The sequence below is a fragment of the Eretmochelys imbricata genome, chromosome 4 (assembly GCF_965152235.1).
Source record: "Eretmochelys imbricata isolate rEreImb1 chromosome 4, rEreImb1.hap1, whole genome shotgun sequence".
In the NCBI taxonomy this organism is placed as follows: Eukaryota; Metazoa; Chordata; order Testudines; family Cheloniidae; genus Eretmochelys; species Eretmochelys imbricata.
Window position 1 is genome coordinate 119,980,769 of NC_135575.1, and position 15,619 is coordinate 119,996,387.

At 42.0% G+C, this 15,619-nt stretch overlaps 1 protein-coding gene across 1 annotated transcript in view; it reads right to left on the minus strand.

Moving 5' to 3' along the window:
- Positions 1-15,619, minus strand: part of EVC2 (EvC ciliary complex subunit 2) — a 160,730-nt gene that overhangs the window by 119,152 nt on the left and 25,959 nt on the right. The window contains exons 6-7 of the mRNA XM_077814642.1: positions 13,497-13,606; positions 7,468-7,527 (exon numbers count right to left, since the gene is read on the minus strand). Of these exons, the coding sequence (XP_077670768.1) occupies positions 7,468-7,527; positions 13,497-13,606 (170 nt within the window). The remainder of the gene's footprint in view (positions 1-7,467; positions 7,528-13,496; positions 13,607-15,619) is intronic.

Genomic DNA, 15,619 nt, shown 5'->3' on the forward strand with positions numbered 1-15,619 from the left:
AAATCTGTATTATTTTCAGTCATGCTTATTTTACAATAATGAAACACCTGGAGTATTTAAATCAATTAGTACAAAATGAGTTAAATAGTTATATGAATAATTTTCCTATGTCTTGAATCCTTTCATATGTCCATCAATGCCTGAAATTACTAAATGAAAAAAGTACCAACAGTCATTTACCCATTTCACTAATAAATTACTAACTTCTTAATATCTAGAAGTTTTTTCTCATCTTAAATTTCCTCCTTTCTGAAGTTCAGCCAGTTACTACCAGTTATGTCCCTTTGTATTATCTTCTATTCCTAAAAAGTACATTCAGAAAGTACAGGCTGATATTAATACCACTCTTATCCCCCTCCTGTTATTATCCCTACTCCAAACCCCACACTAATCTTTTTCTGGGTTTAATTAAAGTTACTTTTTTCAGCACAGAAATATCAAATATTTGTATCATATTCATTTGTAACATTATTGTATAATGTCCAACAACTCCTCTCTCTTATGCCCTTCACAGAGCTGCAGACTTATGTCTCCTCCACTCCACACACACTTTGAATAGTCACTTAGCTAACCTATACATACTTATATCTTTTCAAAAATATTTCCTCATATGTCAATTATCTCTAGTCCTCTAATTACTTAGGCTGCAGCACCTTAAAGCGACCGGCACATCCCTCTGGCAGCAGCTCCTAGGCAGGGGGCCAGGGAGCCTCTGCGCACTGACCCTGCCCACAGGCTCTTCCCCCACAACTCCACACCGGGGGGACATTAAGGACAATGACGGCTTCACATTGTGAAAGCCAAGCTAGCTGTATGTGTAGCTAAAATGGTCATAAATGTTCTTTCCTCTTGAAAAGTTCTATTACTTTATTGAGTTTTAAACGTATTTTCTTTTATATTGCACTGATTTTTCTTTTCAAATGATGTTGTTACTGAATAAAATTCCATTATTTGGAACACAATTCATCTTTATTAGTTCACGACAAATGCTGCAGGGTGCCTAGCAGTCCCAAAAACCTCCACTTACTTGTTACTGTACAGTGTGACATAACTCATAGGATCAATGACATATACAGTGTAATAATAATAAATGTACAGTAAGCACCACAAAATTAATAACTGCATTGACAGTGTTATATTCATAGATGTACATCAAGCACCATACAATTCTTAACAGGCGCCAAAACTGCACGGAAAGGTAGAGCACAGTATACCACTAAGTGCTACTGAAGCTCACTGTTAAAGAGCTCCTTCCAAGCCTCCGTGAGCCACATTGCTCTGCACTGAGCACTTCATTGAGCTCTTCTAATAGCCCTGGTGTCTCGCTGTTCAAACTCAGAGCTACTCTATCTCTCTCTGCCCTCCACTCCAGCAGCAATTTTTCTCTCTTTGCTTTTCCCCCCCTTTCTTTTTTTGCAGGCCACAGGAGGCACCCATAACCACTGGGATAATTTTCTCTCTGAGATCCAATCTTGTGAATAAACAATGCCAGCATCCCTTCCATCGACCAATACGACATTCCACAGTCATTCTGCACTTGCTGAGCTGGTAGTTGAATCTTTCCTTGCTTCTATCAAGTTGGCCAACGTACGGCTACACAACACACAGGAGCAAGGGATAGGCTGGGTCCCCCAGGATGACTACTGTCATTTCAACATTGCCAGTGGTACTCTGGAAGTCAGGAAAAAAAGTCCCGGCTTGTAGCTTTCTGAAAAGTCCTCTGTTCTTAAAGGTGCGAGTGTTATGCACCTTCCCTGATCAACCCACACTAAATTTGGTGAAGCATCCCCAGTGATCCACCAGTGCTTGCATAACCACAGAAAAGTAGCCTCTCTGTTGATGTACTCTGTGGCAAGGTGGTCTACTGCCAAAATAGAGCTGTGTGCGCCATCTGTTGTTCCACCACAGTTCAGAAACCCAATTGCTGCATATCCATCCACTACGTCCAGCACATTGCCAAGAATCTGTCTTGCATAGCAGGTGGCAATAAACGGCCCTGCATGCTTGCATGACAATTGCTCTCACAGTGGATTTTCCAACTCCAACCGCATTTCCCACTGACAGGTAGCAATCTAGCATTGCAAGTTTCCACAGTGTGATCTCCACTTGCTTCTCCATTGTCAGTACAGTTCCCATTCTGGTGTCCCTGCACTGGAGGGCTGGGGCAAGCTCAGCATGCAGATTCAGGAATGTGGCCTTGTGCATCCAAAAGTTCTGAAGCCACTGCTCATCATCCCAAACCTGCATTACGATACAATCCCATTGGCCAGGGCTTGTTTCTCGGCAATGAAATGTCTGCAGTTGTTCCATGACTGCCACCAACAACCTTGAACTGGTTCTCGCTATGTCCCACAGAAATCTGTTCTGCAACAAATCATCATGTGCCCTGATTATTCAGTTATTCTTGCAGCTCTGCAAAAACTGGAGGCTTGCATGTCCTGTGCTTGCAACCCTTATGACAACAGTGAAGAGCTGTTCAGGCTCCAGGTTTCTGCCAGAAATGGCAGGTAGCGAGGCAGGCCATGTGAATTCATGTGGTTTTGAAAAAATTATAGGATATAGATGATATTTTATGGGGTGGAAACAGTTGCATGCTGGGAAGTCGACCCCTTGCACCCTGTCACCTCTGTTCAACTTGTGGCCCCACCATGCATTGCCACAGCTTCCCAAAAGACAGTGGGCTGGACAGTGGCAGCTTCCACACCGGGATACCTACCCATGGTGCACTGCACTGTGCATCACTATCAGAACTCTTGGTGAATACCCACAGCACCGAGGCACAGAGACAAGTATGCATGCGCACAAGAGATATACTAACTGCAGCAGTAACCAAAATTTGTAGTGTAGACATGATCTTAGTCAAAACATTAAAACAAAGTCACCATCCACCATTAAGCAATAGGTTTCAGAGTAGCAGCTGTGTTAGTCTGTATTTGTAAAAAGAAAAGGAGTACTAGTGGCACCTTAGAGACTAACCAATTTATTTGAGCATAAGCTTTCGTGAGCTACAGCTCACTTCATCGGATGCATTCAGTGGAAAATCTCCTCATTGTATTTTCCACTGAATGCATCTGATGAAGTGAGCTGTAACTCACGAAAGTTTATGCTCAAATAAATTGGTTAGTCTCTAAGGTGCCACTAGTACTCCTTTTCATTAAGCAATAGAAATTCAGAGAACCCTAAGAAAGGTGGTATGGGTAATCAGTTAAACAACTGCTTAACTAAGGTTTATTTTTTGCCCTCTCTCTTACTCCTGCTACTCATTCATGGTGTGAACTTCCAGAAGTCGTTATTGATCTGGTTTTCAGAGATGCTGCACTCCCATTGACTTGAATGGAAGCTATAGGTGCTGACAATGATGGAAAGTCAGGCCATAGGTGTGCACAGTATTTATTATTATGCCCACCATGAGATGCACAAAACAGGAGAACTTTTTGTGTGCAGTTTTTGCTATCTAAACAGCTTCTTACTTAGCATTAAAAACATTCAGCCAGAAACAGAGGCAAGCAGTTTTCACAGACCCTAATGAGCAGAGCTGCAAGGCATCTGCATGCCACTCAAATAGCACTCACATTTTTTTCTAGGCCATGGAACTAACTTGTTTTAGGCAACCAAGCATTTTATTCCAGTGAAGCAAAAGAGAAAATATACAAGGTTTATAAAACTTTAAAGAGTGGCATGTCAACCACGTAAGGTTTCAGAGTAGCAGCTGTGTTAGTCTGTATCTGCAAAAAGAAAAGGAGTACTTGTGGCACCTTAGAGACTAACAAATATATTTGGGCAGTAATTTGACTTTTAGCACAGAGTGGTAAATAATTAATTCTGTATTTATGATAGCGCCATGTTTTAAGTTAGTCCCAAAGAGCTGTCAACCCTCAAATGGTCTGATTACTTACATGGTTGAAAGAAAAGGAGTGAAGCTCACTTCATCGGATACATTAGCTTACGAAAGCTTATGCTCCAATACATTTGTTAGTCTCTAAGGTGCCACAAGTACTCCTTTTCTTTCAACCATGTAAGTAATCAGACCATTTGAGGGTTGACAGCTCTTTGGGACTAACTTAAAACATGGCGCTATCATAAATACAGAATTAATTATTTAGCACTCTGTGCTAAAAGTCAAATTACCGCCCAAATATATAAAACCATTGCCTTCACATGGATTGCATGCACTTAGATTTGGGCAGTCTTGCATATAAGAAACTAGACCGGGAGCATTAGTGACAGCTGTTGTTAAGGATGAACTACAACCCACCTCTCCTTTTTTCCATTACTCATAGTTTTCTCATGCAAATCCAATTTTTTCTGAAATGTTTCATGCTTGGTCTCAGCCCAGAAGGAAATATTGTGTGTGGAAAACAAAATCCATTCAGCCTTTTTGAGCTCTATAAATATATTTTTAAACAACAGAATATACCACATACTTTCCCCTTTAAGTTCTAATGACAAATGTGCACGTGTAGCCCAAAAAAATAGTTGAACCAGTTTTGTTCGAATATCGCCTGTTTTGCAGATCTCAATGAGGTCTAAGAATCAGGCCAGAACTGGAAAATAGTAGTACAGAAGTTTGAAGTTATAGTAATATTCTGCGGGAACTGCAATACTAAATCAGCCCAGCAGCCCAGCACCTTGTCTCACACCATGGCTAGTAGCAGCTGCTTCAGACGAACTTATAAGCTACCCATAAAGAATGTTTTTCTTAACCCTGTCAGTTAATGAATGACTAATGCCCCTTAGCAAGAGAGCTTAGAACCTAAACTTTTAAAAGTTCTCTCTAAAGTAACTGTGAATACTGTTGTTATCCATTTAAATGCCTATTTTTTCAAAAAATTCTAAGCTCTTATTCAGTGGCACTAAGTCCCCCACCTTAATAATGCACTATGGGAAAAATACTTCACATTATAAATTTTAAATTTTTTGTCTTTCAATTTAACTGAACATCCCTTCTTCTTGTATTATGAAAAAAAAATGGCAAATAAGAGTTCCTGATTTACTTCCATGACCTGAAGAAGAGGTCTGTGGAGCTTGAAAGCTTGTCTCTTCCACCAACAGAAGTTGGTCCAGTAAGAGATACTGCCTTACCCACCTTACCTCTTCCAATATACCAATCATTATTCTGGTTACCTCTCTCACGCACCATTTAGCTGTTCCATCTCTAAACTAAAACAGTTCCAATATGCACACTTTCTCCATATACAGCAGTCTTTCTAAGCCTCTAAATCATTTTTGTGGTCCATCTCCTGACTCTTTCTATTTCTGCTCTATCAATGAGCATTAGGGTAGGAATAAAATAGATGGGAAAAGGAGAGCAAAAGGAAACCATCTTATTAACTTATTTTTTCAATAGGACAAAACACTGATCACCTTGAAAGCAGCCAAAATTATATTACATACAACAAATTACATTAAAAGAACATTATTTAAGTTGCAAAGTCAAGCACTCAAAAGCTAGGAAATGCCAGAATTAAGGTTGACTGTGCAACCTTAATTTGGTCCCCTTGTCTCTATGCATTATTTATACAGTGCTTAATTATATGGTTACATATTATTTTCCCCACAGGATCCCAGCCTCATTCAGTGAGTAGGGGAGATGGTCCTCACTTAAGGAGCAGCTATTCAATATTTTGTTCTAACCTCCTTTTTAAAGCAACATTCAGAGAACCCTAATTCTGGAACTTTTGAGTGTTCAGAAATTTCAAAAGAAACTTAGGCACTTAGGAGCGTAAGGGTTTGTCTACATGGCCCCGCAGTTTGGACCAATCGGGTGTGAACTGGAGCACACACTAGTGTGCTGCACTGTGCTATAACTGCCCTGCGTAGACCCTGTGGGAGTGAACTAAATGGTACCTAGTTTGCATTATGTAGTCCTGTAAACTTTGAGAATTAAACTAAACTGAATTAAGGCCACTTTAATTCTGAGTAAGAGCATACATACAGGGGTTTAATACCGTTTAACTAACCCACCTTAAATTCACACCTTTAGTTAATTTGTATTAACCTTCCTGAGTGTCCCTGTTTTGACAAGTCCTTAGGCTCCTCAGTCCCTTTTGAAAATGGCACTTAGGTGCTTTTCACTCCGAATCTATAAAATATATTATCTGCCCTGGAACTTTTCTTGACTTTGTAAAAATATGAAATCAGCTCAAAGGTCAAGCCAACACTTACTGGTGGCAGAAGAAACTATTTCAATTTTGAAAGTAACCTGGACATATTGTTATCCCTTTGGCTTTGAGAAATCCTAGACGGTGGAGTATTTGCTAGTAATTCTCTTTCCCATACAAATCATACAACAGAAAAGAAAATATCAAACTCGTACAGTAGCCCTTTAATTCTCACTGTTCTCTTTCCTTGAAGATTCCATAACTTCACCTTCACAGTGGAATGCCAATTCCTGTTTACTCAGACACTGCACAAATGCTGCTGCTTTTATGCAGTACGTGTCTGCAATATTTCCTCTCCATTTCCACTTGTTCGGCAATTGTCCTATCTATATGACCTTTAGACTTTAAATGACACAGCCATGGCAACATAGCTTTGCAGTGAAATAAACTATTTTCTACTGCCTGAGTGCAAGTGATCAGTGTTCCCACCACTCTGGCCACCACTACTTAATAAAGATTCCCTACAATGAAACAGCCTGCATGGGTAACAAAAGGGGGAGGAGATGGGGGAGACAGAGAATGAGTTTAGGTGAAGAAATTACTCTAGCAAGGTAAGAGCGATAGATGCAGCGAGACGTTCTCTAATGGAAAAATGAGAGACAAACAGCACTGCTTGCTAAAATCAATGTTATTCTGCAGGCTTATTTGGACCATTAGCAGCCACATACGTCACTAGTAAAAGAACAGAAATACATATTGGAGGCATGACTGATCAAAGAGCAGGATGGAAATTAAACTATTCCTCTTCTGCTGAATTTTTCCCCATCCAGTCCCCCAGCACGGGTATTAGAATCAGCATAGTGTGTAGTGCCACTCCTTAGTAGCTGTAAGACAACTTGCACCCTTCTGGAATGAGCACTGAAAACAAAAAACCCAATTCATGCTGGATATGCCCAGCAGCAAGTTAGCATGCTCGTCGCCATTCTCTGGGGTTGCACAGCCTTCCATTTGGAAAACTGGATCTGAATATAGCATAAAGCCACAGAGCTTCTACATTAAGAATTCTGGTGCTTAAATATAAGCCTCTCTTCTGCCTGCTCTGTTTGGGTAACAGAAGGAAAAACCTCATTTGCAATTCACAGTCATAAGCATTGGCCAAACAAAGCAAAGGCCAAATTGTGATTGCCTTATTCACACAAGTAGTTCCTTAATTTAAATTCCTGTAACTGACTTCAATGGGACTAATTTATAAGTAAAAGAGTCACAATTTGGCACCCAGAAAGCACTTTTTTACTACCCAAAAGAGGTAAGCAGAGGAATCCTTAGAAGTACCACATATAGTCAATTATCTATGATTCAGTATTACCTTAGTCTTTTCCTCTCCTGTTATGGTGAATGATGCAGTCAAACTATGCTGTATTTTGTTCTGGAAAAGATATAGAAAAGTATCACAATATTATAAAACAAACTTAGCTTAATTTATAAAACTGGCATACTGTTCAATTACTGTACAGAAGCTTCCTTCACACACAACTCAGAGGCAAACATTTTTATTAATTATTATCACCACTTATAACTACAAAAGTCTAATAGAAAAATGCAACATACTTATCTACTGCTAACAGGCAGGGAAGCAGCTGTTCTATGGGGCATACTCCCCTCCTAACTGTCTGGCCCCACAGAAGTTAATGGTGCTCCTCATAGCATTAACTTCTGCCTGGAGGAGTGAAGGTGAATCCAAAGGCAGCATGGCTCCTAAAGGAACCACAGTAGAATCATAGGGCTAGAAGGGACCACAAGGATCATCTAGTCTAACCCCCTGCCAAGACGCAGGATTTGCTGCGTATAAACCATCTGAGACAGTTTGTTCCATTGTCCTACTTTTTCTTACAGTGAGGAAATTTTTCCTGAGCTTTAATCTAAATCTGCTATGCTATAGTTTGAACCCAATCAAAATCAAGTTGGTTTGGCATGATTTGTTCTTAGTAAATCCATGCTGGATGCTAGTGATCACCCCTTCATCCTCTAGGTATTTGCAAATTGAATGTTTTATACATTGCTCTAGTAGCTTTCCCGGTATCGAGGTCAGGCTGACTGGTCTATAGTTTCCCGGCCCTTCCTTTTCCCCCTTTTTAAAGATGGTCACTATGTTAGCCCTTCTCCAGTCTTCCAGGACCTCTCCTGTCATCCATGAGTTTGTCAGTGTTACTGCCAGAGGCACTGAGATTTTTTCAGCTAATTCCTTCAGCACCCTAGGGTGAATAGCATTCGGCCCCACTGACCTGAATTCATTCAAATTGGTCAGAAGACCTCTGATGAGTTCTTTACTTATCTCAATCTGCATTCCTTCCCCTTTATTGTCCAGGGTAACTTTGTTAGTTAGTTGTCTGGTCACATATTATTTTTTGTGAGAAGACTGAAGAAAAGTTGGCATTGTGAAGCTCTGCCTTCTTATCATCTTCCATTACCAGCTCCCCTTCTCCATTGACCTACACCATCCCTGATCTTTCTTTTTTGTCTGACATATTTGAAGAACCCCTTCTTGTTGTCTCTAACATTTCTTGCCAGCTGTAACTCATTCTTTGCCTTAGCTTTCCAGATTTTGTCCCTACATGCTTGCGCTATTCCCATGTATGCTTCCTTGGTGACATGCCCCTCCCTCCATTTCCTGTATGTATCCCTTTTGTTTTTTAGATAGCTAAAAAGCTCTTTGTGCAGCCACACTGGCCTCCTGTGGCTCTTCTTCTCTTTTCTCTGCATTGAAATAGCTTGAACTGCCAGTCCCCTTGGACTCCTTTTCTTTCAACTAGTCTAATTCAGGGGTTCTCAACCTTTTTCTTTCTGAGGTCCCCCCCCAACATACTATAAAAGCTCAATGGCCCACCTGTGCCACAATAACCAATTTCATGCATAAAAAAGCCAGGACCTGCATTCATCATCATCACTCCCATAACTGCATTGGTCGTTGAGGCACCATTATCGATGAGCAATCAACCAATTGTCTCCACCCCTGACAATTGTGTGTCAGTGCTTGAGTCTCCGAAGTCCATTCCTGTCCACTCTTTTACGTTGTCAGTCCATCTCTTCTTCTGTCTACCTCTTCTTCTCTTCCCCTGTACTGTCCCTTGGAGGATGATCTTGGATCGGCCAGATGATCTTGTTACATGGCTGTAACTTCAGCCTACACTTCTTCATGGTCGTCAGGAGGTCCTCATATGACCCAGCACATTGGGTGATGATGTTGCGGACCTCTTCATTAGTGATGTGGTCGAAGTAGGAGATGCCCAGGATTTTACGGCAGCATCTCATCTCTACTACCTGTATTTTCCACTAAAGTTCTGCTGTAAGGGTCCATGTCTCGCACACATACAGAAAAATGGAGATGACCAATGCATGCAGCAGTTTCAGTTTGGATTCCAGAGAGATGTTCTTATTCCCCCAAATTGGCTTTGGCTTTGCCACTGCTGTTGCTGTTTGCGCAGTTCTTGCCTGAATTTCTGCCTTGGATCCTTCATCAGTGATGACTGCCCCCAAATACTTGAACTGTTCCACTGTCTCCAGCTCTTCTCCACTGACAGTGATAGATGAGCTGATCCCATCATGTTTGCTTGTGATCAGCTTGGTTTTCTCTGCACTGATTTCCATGCCATATTTTAGGGAGGTTTCAGCCAATCATTTCACAAGGTTGGCAAGTTCATCTTCACTACCTGGCAGGCCATAAGTGTCATCAGTGAACCGAAGATTTGAGATTGGTCACCACTCAATGCTGACTGTGCATATGTGATCTTCTAGCGCATCAGTCATTATGCGCTCCAAGTAGATGTTGAACAGTGTGGGCAAAAGAAGGCAGCCTTGCCGGACTCCTACAGTGGTGCAAAACCACTCTCCTACTGTGCCATTGACGAGAACTGCACTGCCAGCCTTGGCATACAGTTGTATAATGGTAAGAATAAGCTTACGACCAACATTGTACATCTTCGTGGCTGCCCAGAGAGCTTCATGCCATACTCTACCAAACGACTTCTTGAAGTCAACAAAAACGTGGTAGATGTCCTGCTGGTGTTGTAAGTACTTCTCACATAGAACACGAAGGTTGAAAATCTGTTCTGTGGTACTTCTTCCAGCATGAAAGGCAGCCTGTTCCTCAGCAATGATATTCTCTGCTTGTGGCTTCAATCTGTTCAGTATGACTTTCAACATCACTTTGCTGGGATGGCTAATTAAGCTTAAGATCCAGTCATTCTGACACAATTGCAGGTTGCCTTTCTTTGGCAGTGTGATGATTAGGGATTATGTCCACATGGAGGGCCACTCACTGGTCTGCCAGATCTTGTTGCAGATCTTGGTGAGTACATCTATTACTATTTCTCCTCTGAATTTCATCAATTTGGCTGGGATGTTGTCAATACCTATAGCCTTTCTGTTCTTGAGTGGTTTCACAGCTGTCTCCACTTCTTCATGTGGAATTGGAAAGTTCTCCTCCTCTGTTGAATCTGGGCTGTCTAAGACACTAGGATCTCCACTTGTCTGGTGTTTGCATAGATCAGAGCAGTAGTTTGTCTACCTATTGATGATGACTCTTTCTTCAGTAAGACTGTTCCCTTCTTTGTCTTGAATTGCGTTAGCTTTGGTCCATCTTTCCTTCGTCACATCTTTTACAACCTGGACCTGCGTTAGGAGGTGGCAAGTAGGGCAATTGCCTGGGGCCCCATGCCACAGGGGCCCCTGTGAAGCTACATTGCTCAGGCTTCGGCTTCAGCCTGGGTGGCGGGGCTCTAGGCCCTGGGCTTCAGCCCCATGTGGTGGGGCTTTGGCTTTCTTCCCAGCGAGTCTGATGCTGGCCCTGCTTGGCAGACCCTCGGAAACCTGCTTGTGGCCCCCAAGGGGGCCCCAGACCATTGGTTGAAAACCACTTGTCTAATTAATACCATGAAAGACCTCAAAGGGACCATGATGCCACAAAACCAGGCAAAATCAGAGGGATAGACTTACTGCGTAGTTGGAGCTGCTTCTCTTGTGAATCCCCTGATTTTGGACACCGTTCAATCTACTTCCTTAGTGAGTCCCCTCCCCCTTTAGCAAACTCCTTTCCCCCTTAAAAAAGGAATAGTTGGCAATGGGAGATAAACCATGGGGAGTTTCCTGGGCCTCCAGTCCTTTTCCAGTGGGCTAGAGGCAGTAAAGGGGGTTTGATAAAAGGACAGACAGCTTTTTTTATTTGGGGACGGCCAGAGTTAAATAATAAAACAACAGCTGTTAAATATAGTTGTATATAGTTGTTAAATATAATTGTTAAATATGGCTTTAATACTATGATTTAATAGTTTTATACCATGACTAAAGTAATCCACTTTTAATGAAGTGAGAAAAATGATCTTTTGTTCCAAACTCAGTATTTCCTTTGTTTATTAATGGAATCCCTAATTTGGGGGTGGGGGAGGAGGAGGAGGACGAAAAAGACCTCTAAGCCCCACTTGTCTATGCCCATGTGATATGGCCCTTAGTCTTCAAACTTCTCAGAAAACTCAATCCCAAGCAACTTCTAAACCAAGACAACAGGAAATACAGTTAGGCCTGGATGCACAAAAGGAGTTAGGTACCTAACTCCCAGTTTTGCAACCACAGCAATGCACGAAATTCCCTCTGAACCCTGTAGGCGCCTGAACTTACTTGTCATCTAATATTTTTTCAGTAAAAGTTCCCGAGGCACCTATGTTCCTGCCTCTGAGCGTAAAGACTGCTGCCTCCCTCTAGGTGTCCAAAGGCCTCCCACTAGGCATCCAGAGGCCCATCTCCCACCTAAGCCCCAGAGCTATTTACAAACCAGGAGATGATAGGCATTTGGCCACCTATGTTGTGTGTGGGACCCAATCCAGTAAGCACTGTCTAAGCACACCTACCAGATCAGGTCCCTCAGATGAGTTTACAAAAAAACAGTGGAGTGGGTTTGGGTCGGGGAAGAGGCAGCCCTCCCTCATAACTCATCTGAGAGGTGGTGAAATCCTGTTCAAATCCCTTCTCTCCCTCAGATGGAGAAGGAGCCTTGAACTGGGGGTCTCCCATATCTCAGGTGAGAATGCTAACCACTGGGCTAAAAGTTATGCAGGAGGTCCTCCCTCCCCAACCCCCACCTCCACCTCCAGCTTCTTGCTAAAACAGCGTAGGTACCTAAATACAGGAAACGGTTCACAGCTGAGAATTGCTGGTAGAGATAGGCACCTCTCTGCAGCCCAGACTTAGGTGCCTAACTCTGTGAGAGGGGTGAAGCTTAGTGCACACACACCTGGTCAGCATCTCCCATTGCCTAGCTTAGGTGGCTCCCTGCCTAGCATACTGGTGTTTGTGGATCACTGTCTAAGGCATTTGTGTCTCCCTATTCTTGTATTAAGAGTCTGGGCATCCAACTGAGGCTTTGTGAATCAGTGATTTTCTGGATGCTGTGATATAATGCGTCATAATACCTCACTCCTTTCATGCATGGCCTTAGCCCTTAGGAAAATGCTCACAGACAACTCATCTTCAGATCATAAAAAAATTGCACTATCAAATCAGTTTAGTGGTCCATTTAGTCTCTGACAGTGGGCAGTACCAGATATTTCGGAAGAGGTGCAAAACCCCCATAAAAGGAAATACTGCAAAAACCTGTACATAGGGGAAGTTGTTTTCTAGCCCCCCATCAATTAATGGTTGACTTCTTTTTAACTATGTCTGTTCCAATTAGTCATTAAATGCTGAATGAAAAGAGCCATTTAAAGAATTGTCATAAATCATTCTTACTAAGACGGTCAATCAGTCTTTACATAAAAGGGATTTTAATATGTATTTGTTTACATATATACAAAGACATGGTAAAAGAAGTGCCACAAACAAACAAGTACATTAAGAATGCCAACAATTAGGAAAGCAAAGCCATAGGGTAAACCTGAGACCATATTATAAAGTCAAACGAAATTACATTTCCACCAGCATATGGCACAACTTCCAACTCCTAGGAGACTACAAGGAGTTCAAGCATGAACATTCACACATTCAGGTTACATTATAACATACACATAAAACAAATGGATGAAACTTTGCTATTTTCTGAATGCACAGATAAAATGGAGAGAGATCCCAAATGTAGGGAGAAAATTATAGGCTAATACACAAATAATACAGCTCTAGCTTCTTTCATCTATTGAACTTGAGAGGCCCAGTGCTATAAGTCACTCCCATCATTATTGTATAGTACTCATGTATTTACGGATTCACCACAGTCACTCAAAGAATAGTGTCTAAAATCTTGTATCACTACGTGCTGACCTCATCATTTAGGCAGCCAAGAGCACGTTCCAGTATTCCCATACTGTGTGTACATAAATTGTAAAGGAAAAAATAAAATGGAAAATGAAATACCAGTGATGAACTGTTGAAGGTCAGTTTAGCAGGCAGTGTCAAGACTCTGCCATCCCAGGTTTCTTTTGCATCAAGAAATGCAATGTAGTGGATTGAGTAGTATTCTCCAACTGTTATAAGAGAAAAATCGGTGTGTAAACTAAATGTAGATGAGTGTATTACAGAGTCATGTCTTTATTTTCTTTATTAAAACGGTAAATACAAAAGGCTTGAATAGAATCCAGTAGAGTTACACATCCTTGGAGTTTTATAGGAAAATAATGGGCTTGATTTTCTGAAGTGCTGACCACCCACTTGAAGACAATGGAAGCTGCAGGTGTTCGGCACCTCTGAAACTCAGGCTTAACATAAATAACAGATGGCAATACCATTTTAGGTTCCACTTGTAGAATCCAAGCTGAGAGTCTGCATCAGCAGAAAGACCCCTTAAAACATGGATGCAGCAGCATAAGCCACTTGCAATCCTCACTTCACTAGAGGCATGAGGGGCAGGGCCACCGAACACAGTGTGCAACATGGGCAAAAGCAGGGCAGAAGGGGATAGGAGAAAGTTCATTCTCTCTTCCAGGAAGCCTCTACTGGTGAGGCTCCAATGGAGACTTGGATGGACCTTGGAGTGCCCTTCCCTAGGTGGAATCTGTGGGGAAGGCCAGCAGCAGTACCACAGCCTCCATTTTCCAATAAGATAAACCCCTCCTCCCTCCAACCCCACACACCCCCGCCACCAACACATGTTTAGCTGTCCCTGCGGTTACAGGGTGTACACATGCACAGTTCACCCCCTGCTTTGTACTTACAGTAGCAAATCTGGCCCAGTACGTTTTGTGACATAACTGCAATGAAATCTGTATTAAGTGAGCATTCAAGACACCAATAAACATTTGCTTCATAGAGATGGTCTTAATAAAAGTGAAGAAGAACTGAACTCATAACTTGGGGGAAATACTTTGCGATGGCCTCTTGAAATGAGAATTAACTAGTAAGAGTGGTCTCCTGTACAGGCTTGTAGTTGATTCTGGGGTTGATCTTGCTCCTGTTTTATACTTTCATGGAGTTTAAGGCCAGAAGGCACCATCAGATCATCTTGTCTGACCTCCTATATAAACACAGGACATTAACCTTCACACAGATACCCTTATTTTAAGCACAATCAGTCTAGTTAGACCAAAGCATTTGAGTCCTCAGGAAACTGAACTGTTGTGTACCAAGAGCAGAGAACAAGAGGGACGATGGTGTTACCAATGCCCGAGGCCCCTACATGGCAAAGAATTGATTAGGCAAGATATGCCTAGTCAATCCTAGCAGGTGACCAGCACCCCATCCTGCAGTGGAACACGAACCCCCACCCCCACCAAGAACCTTGCCAATATTACCTGTGGGAAAATTACTTCCCGACCCCAAATCTGGTAATCAGTTTGTCCCTGATTATATGGGCAAGACACACGAACCGGGCATCTAAGAAAGAGCATTCTCTGTACCACCTCACAGCACTGGTCCACCCTGTTTGGGGTCCAGTCTCCAGCTGTGGCCAATCTCTGATGCTTCAGAGGAAGGCGAATCTTCTCTGCACCGCATACATCTGCAGTGTACTAAAGCCAAAAGGTTTTGTCACTGACTTCACTGAAGTGGAAATGGAATTTTAACTTAGAACACCTCCAAGCAATGAAGTAACTGTGTTAACTGTGTATAACACATACTATCTGCAGACACATATGTAAGTCATGGCACTATCTTTGTGCCTGGAGATCAGTTTAAGGCTGAGCTGGGGGCTGACATATCAATGAATGAGAGTTACAACCAAATGAGCTTTGTTCTTGTTATGTCATCCTAGTTTAGATTTCTTCATAATGATGGAAACACCTTCCATTGGCATGGAAAACAAAATTCAATTCCAGCTTTAATAAAAGCTGTGCCAGATGTGACAATTGTTCCAGCTTTGGTTGCCAATTCAGTAATGTAAGTCAAGTTTCTTTTCTCGGGGAGGTAATTCTTTCTAAAGAATCTCTGGGTTGAAAGCCAGTAACTCACTGCCAGCAGTTCCAATACCCCATGATCTGTGCCACCAACCAGGCCTCCATTATCAGAAATGGGATGTAGTTATTAACTCCCTACCATGCTAAAGT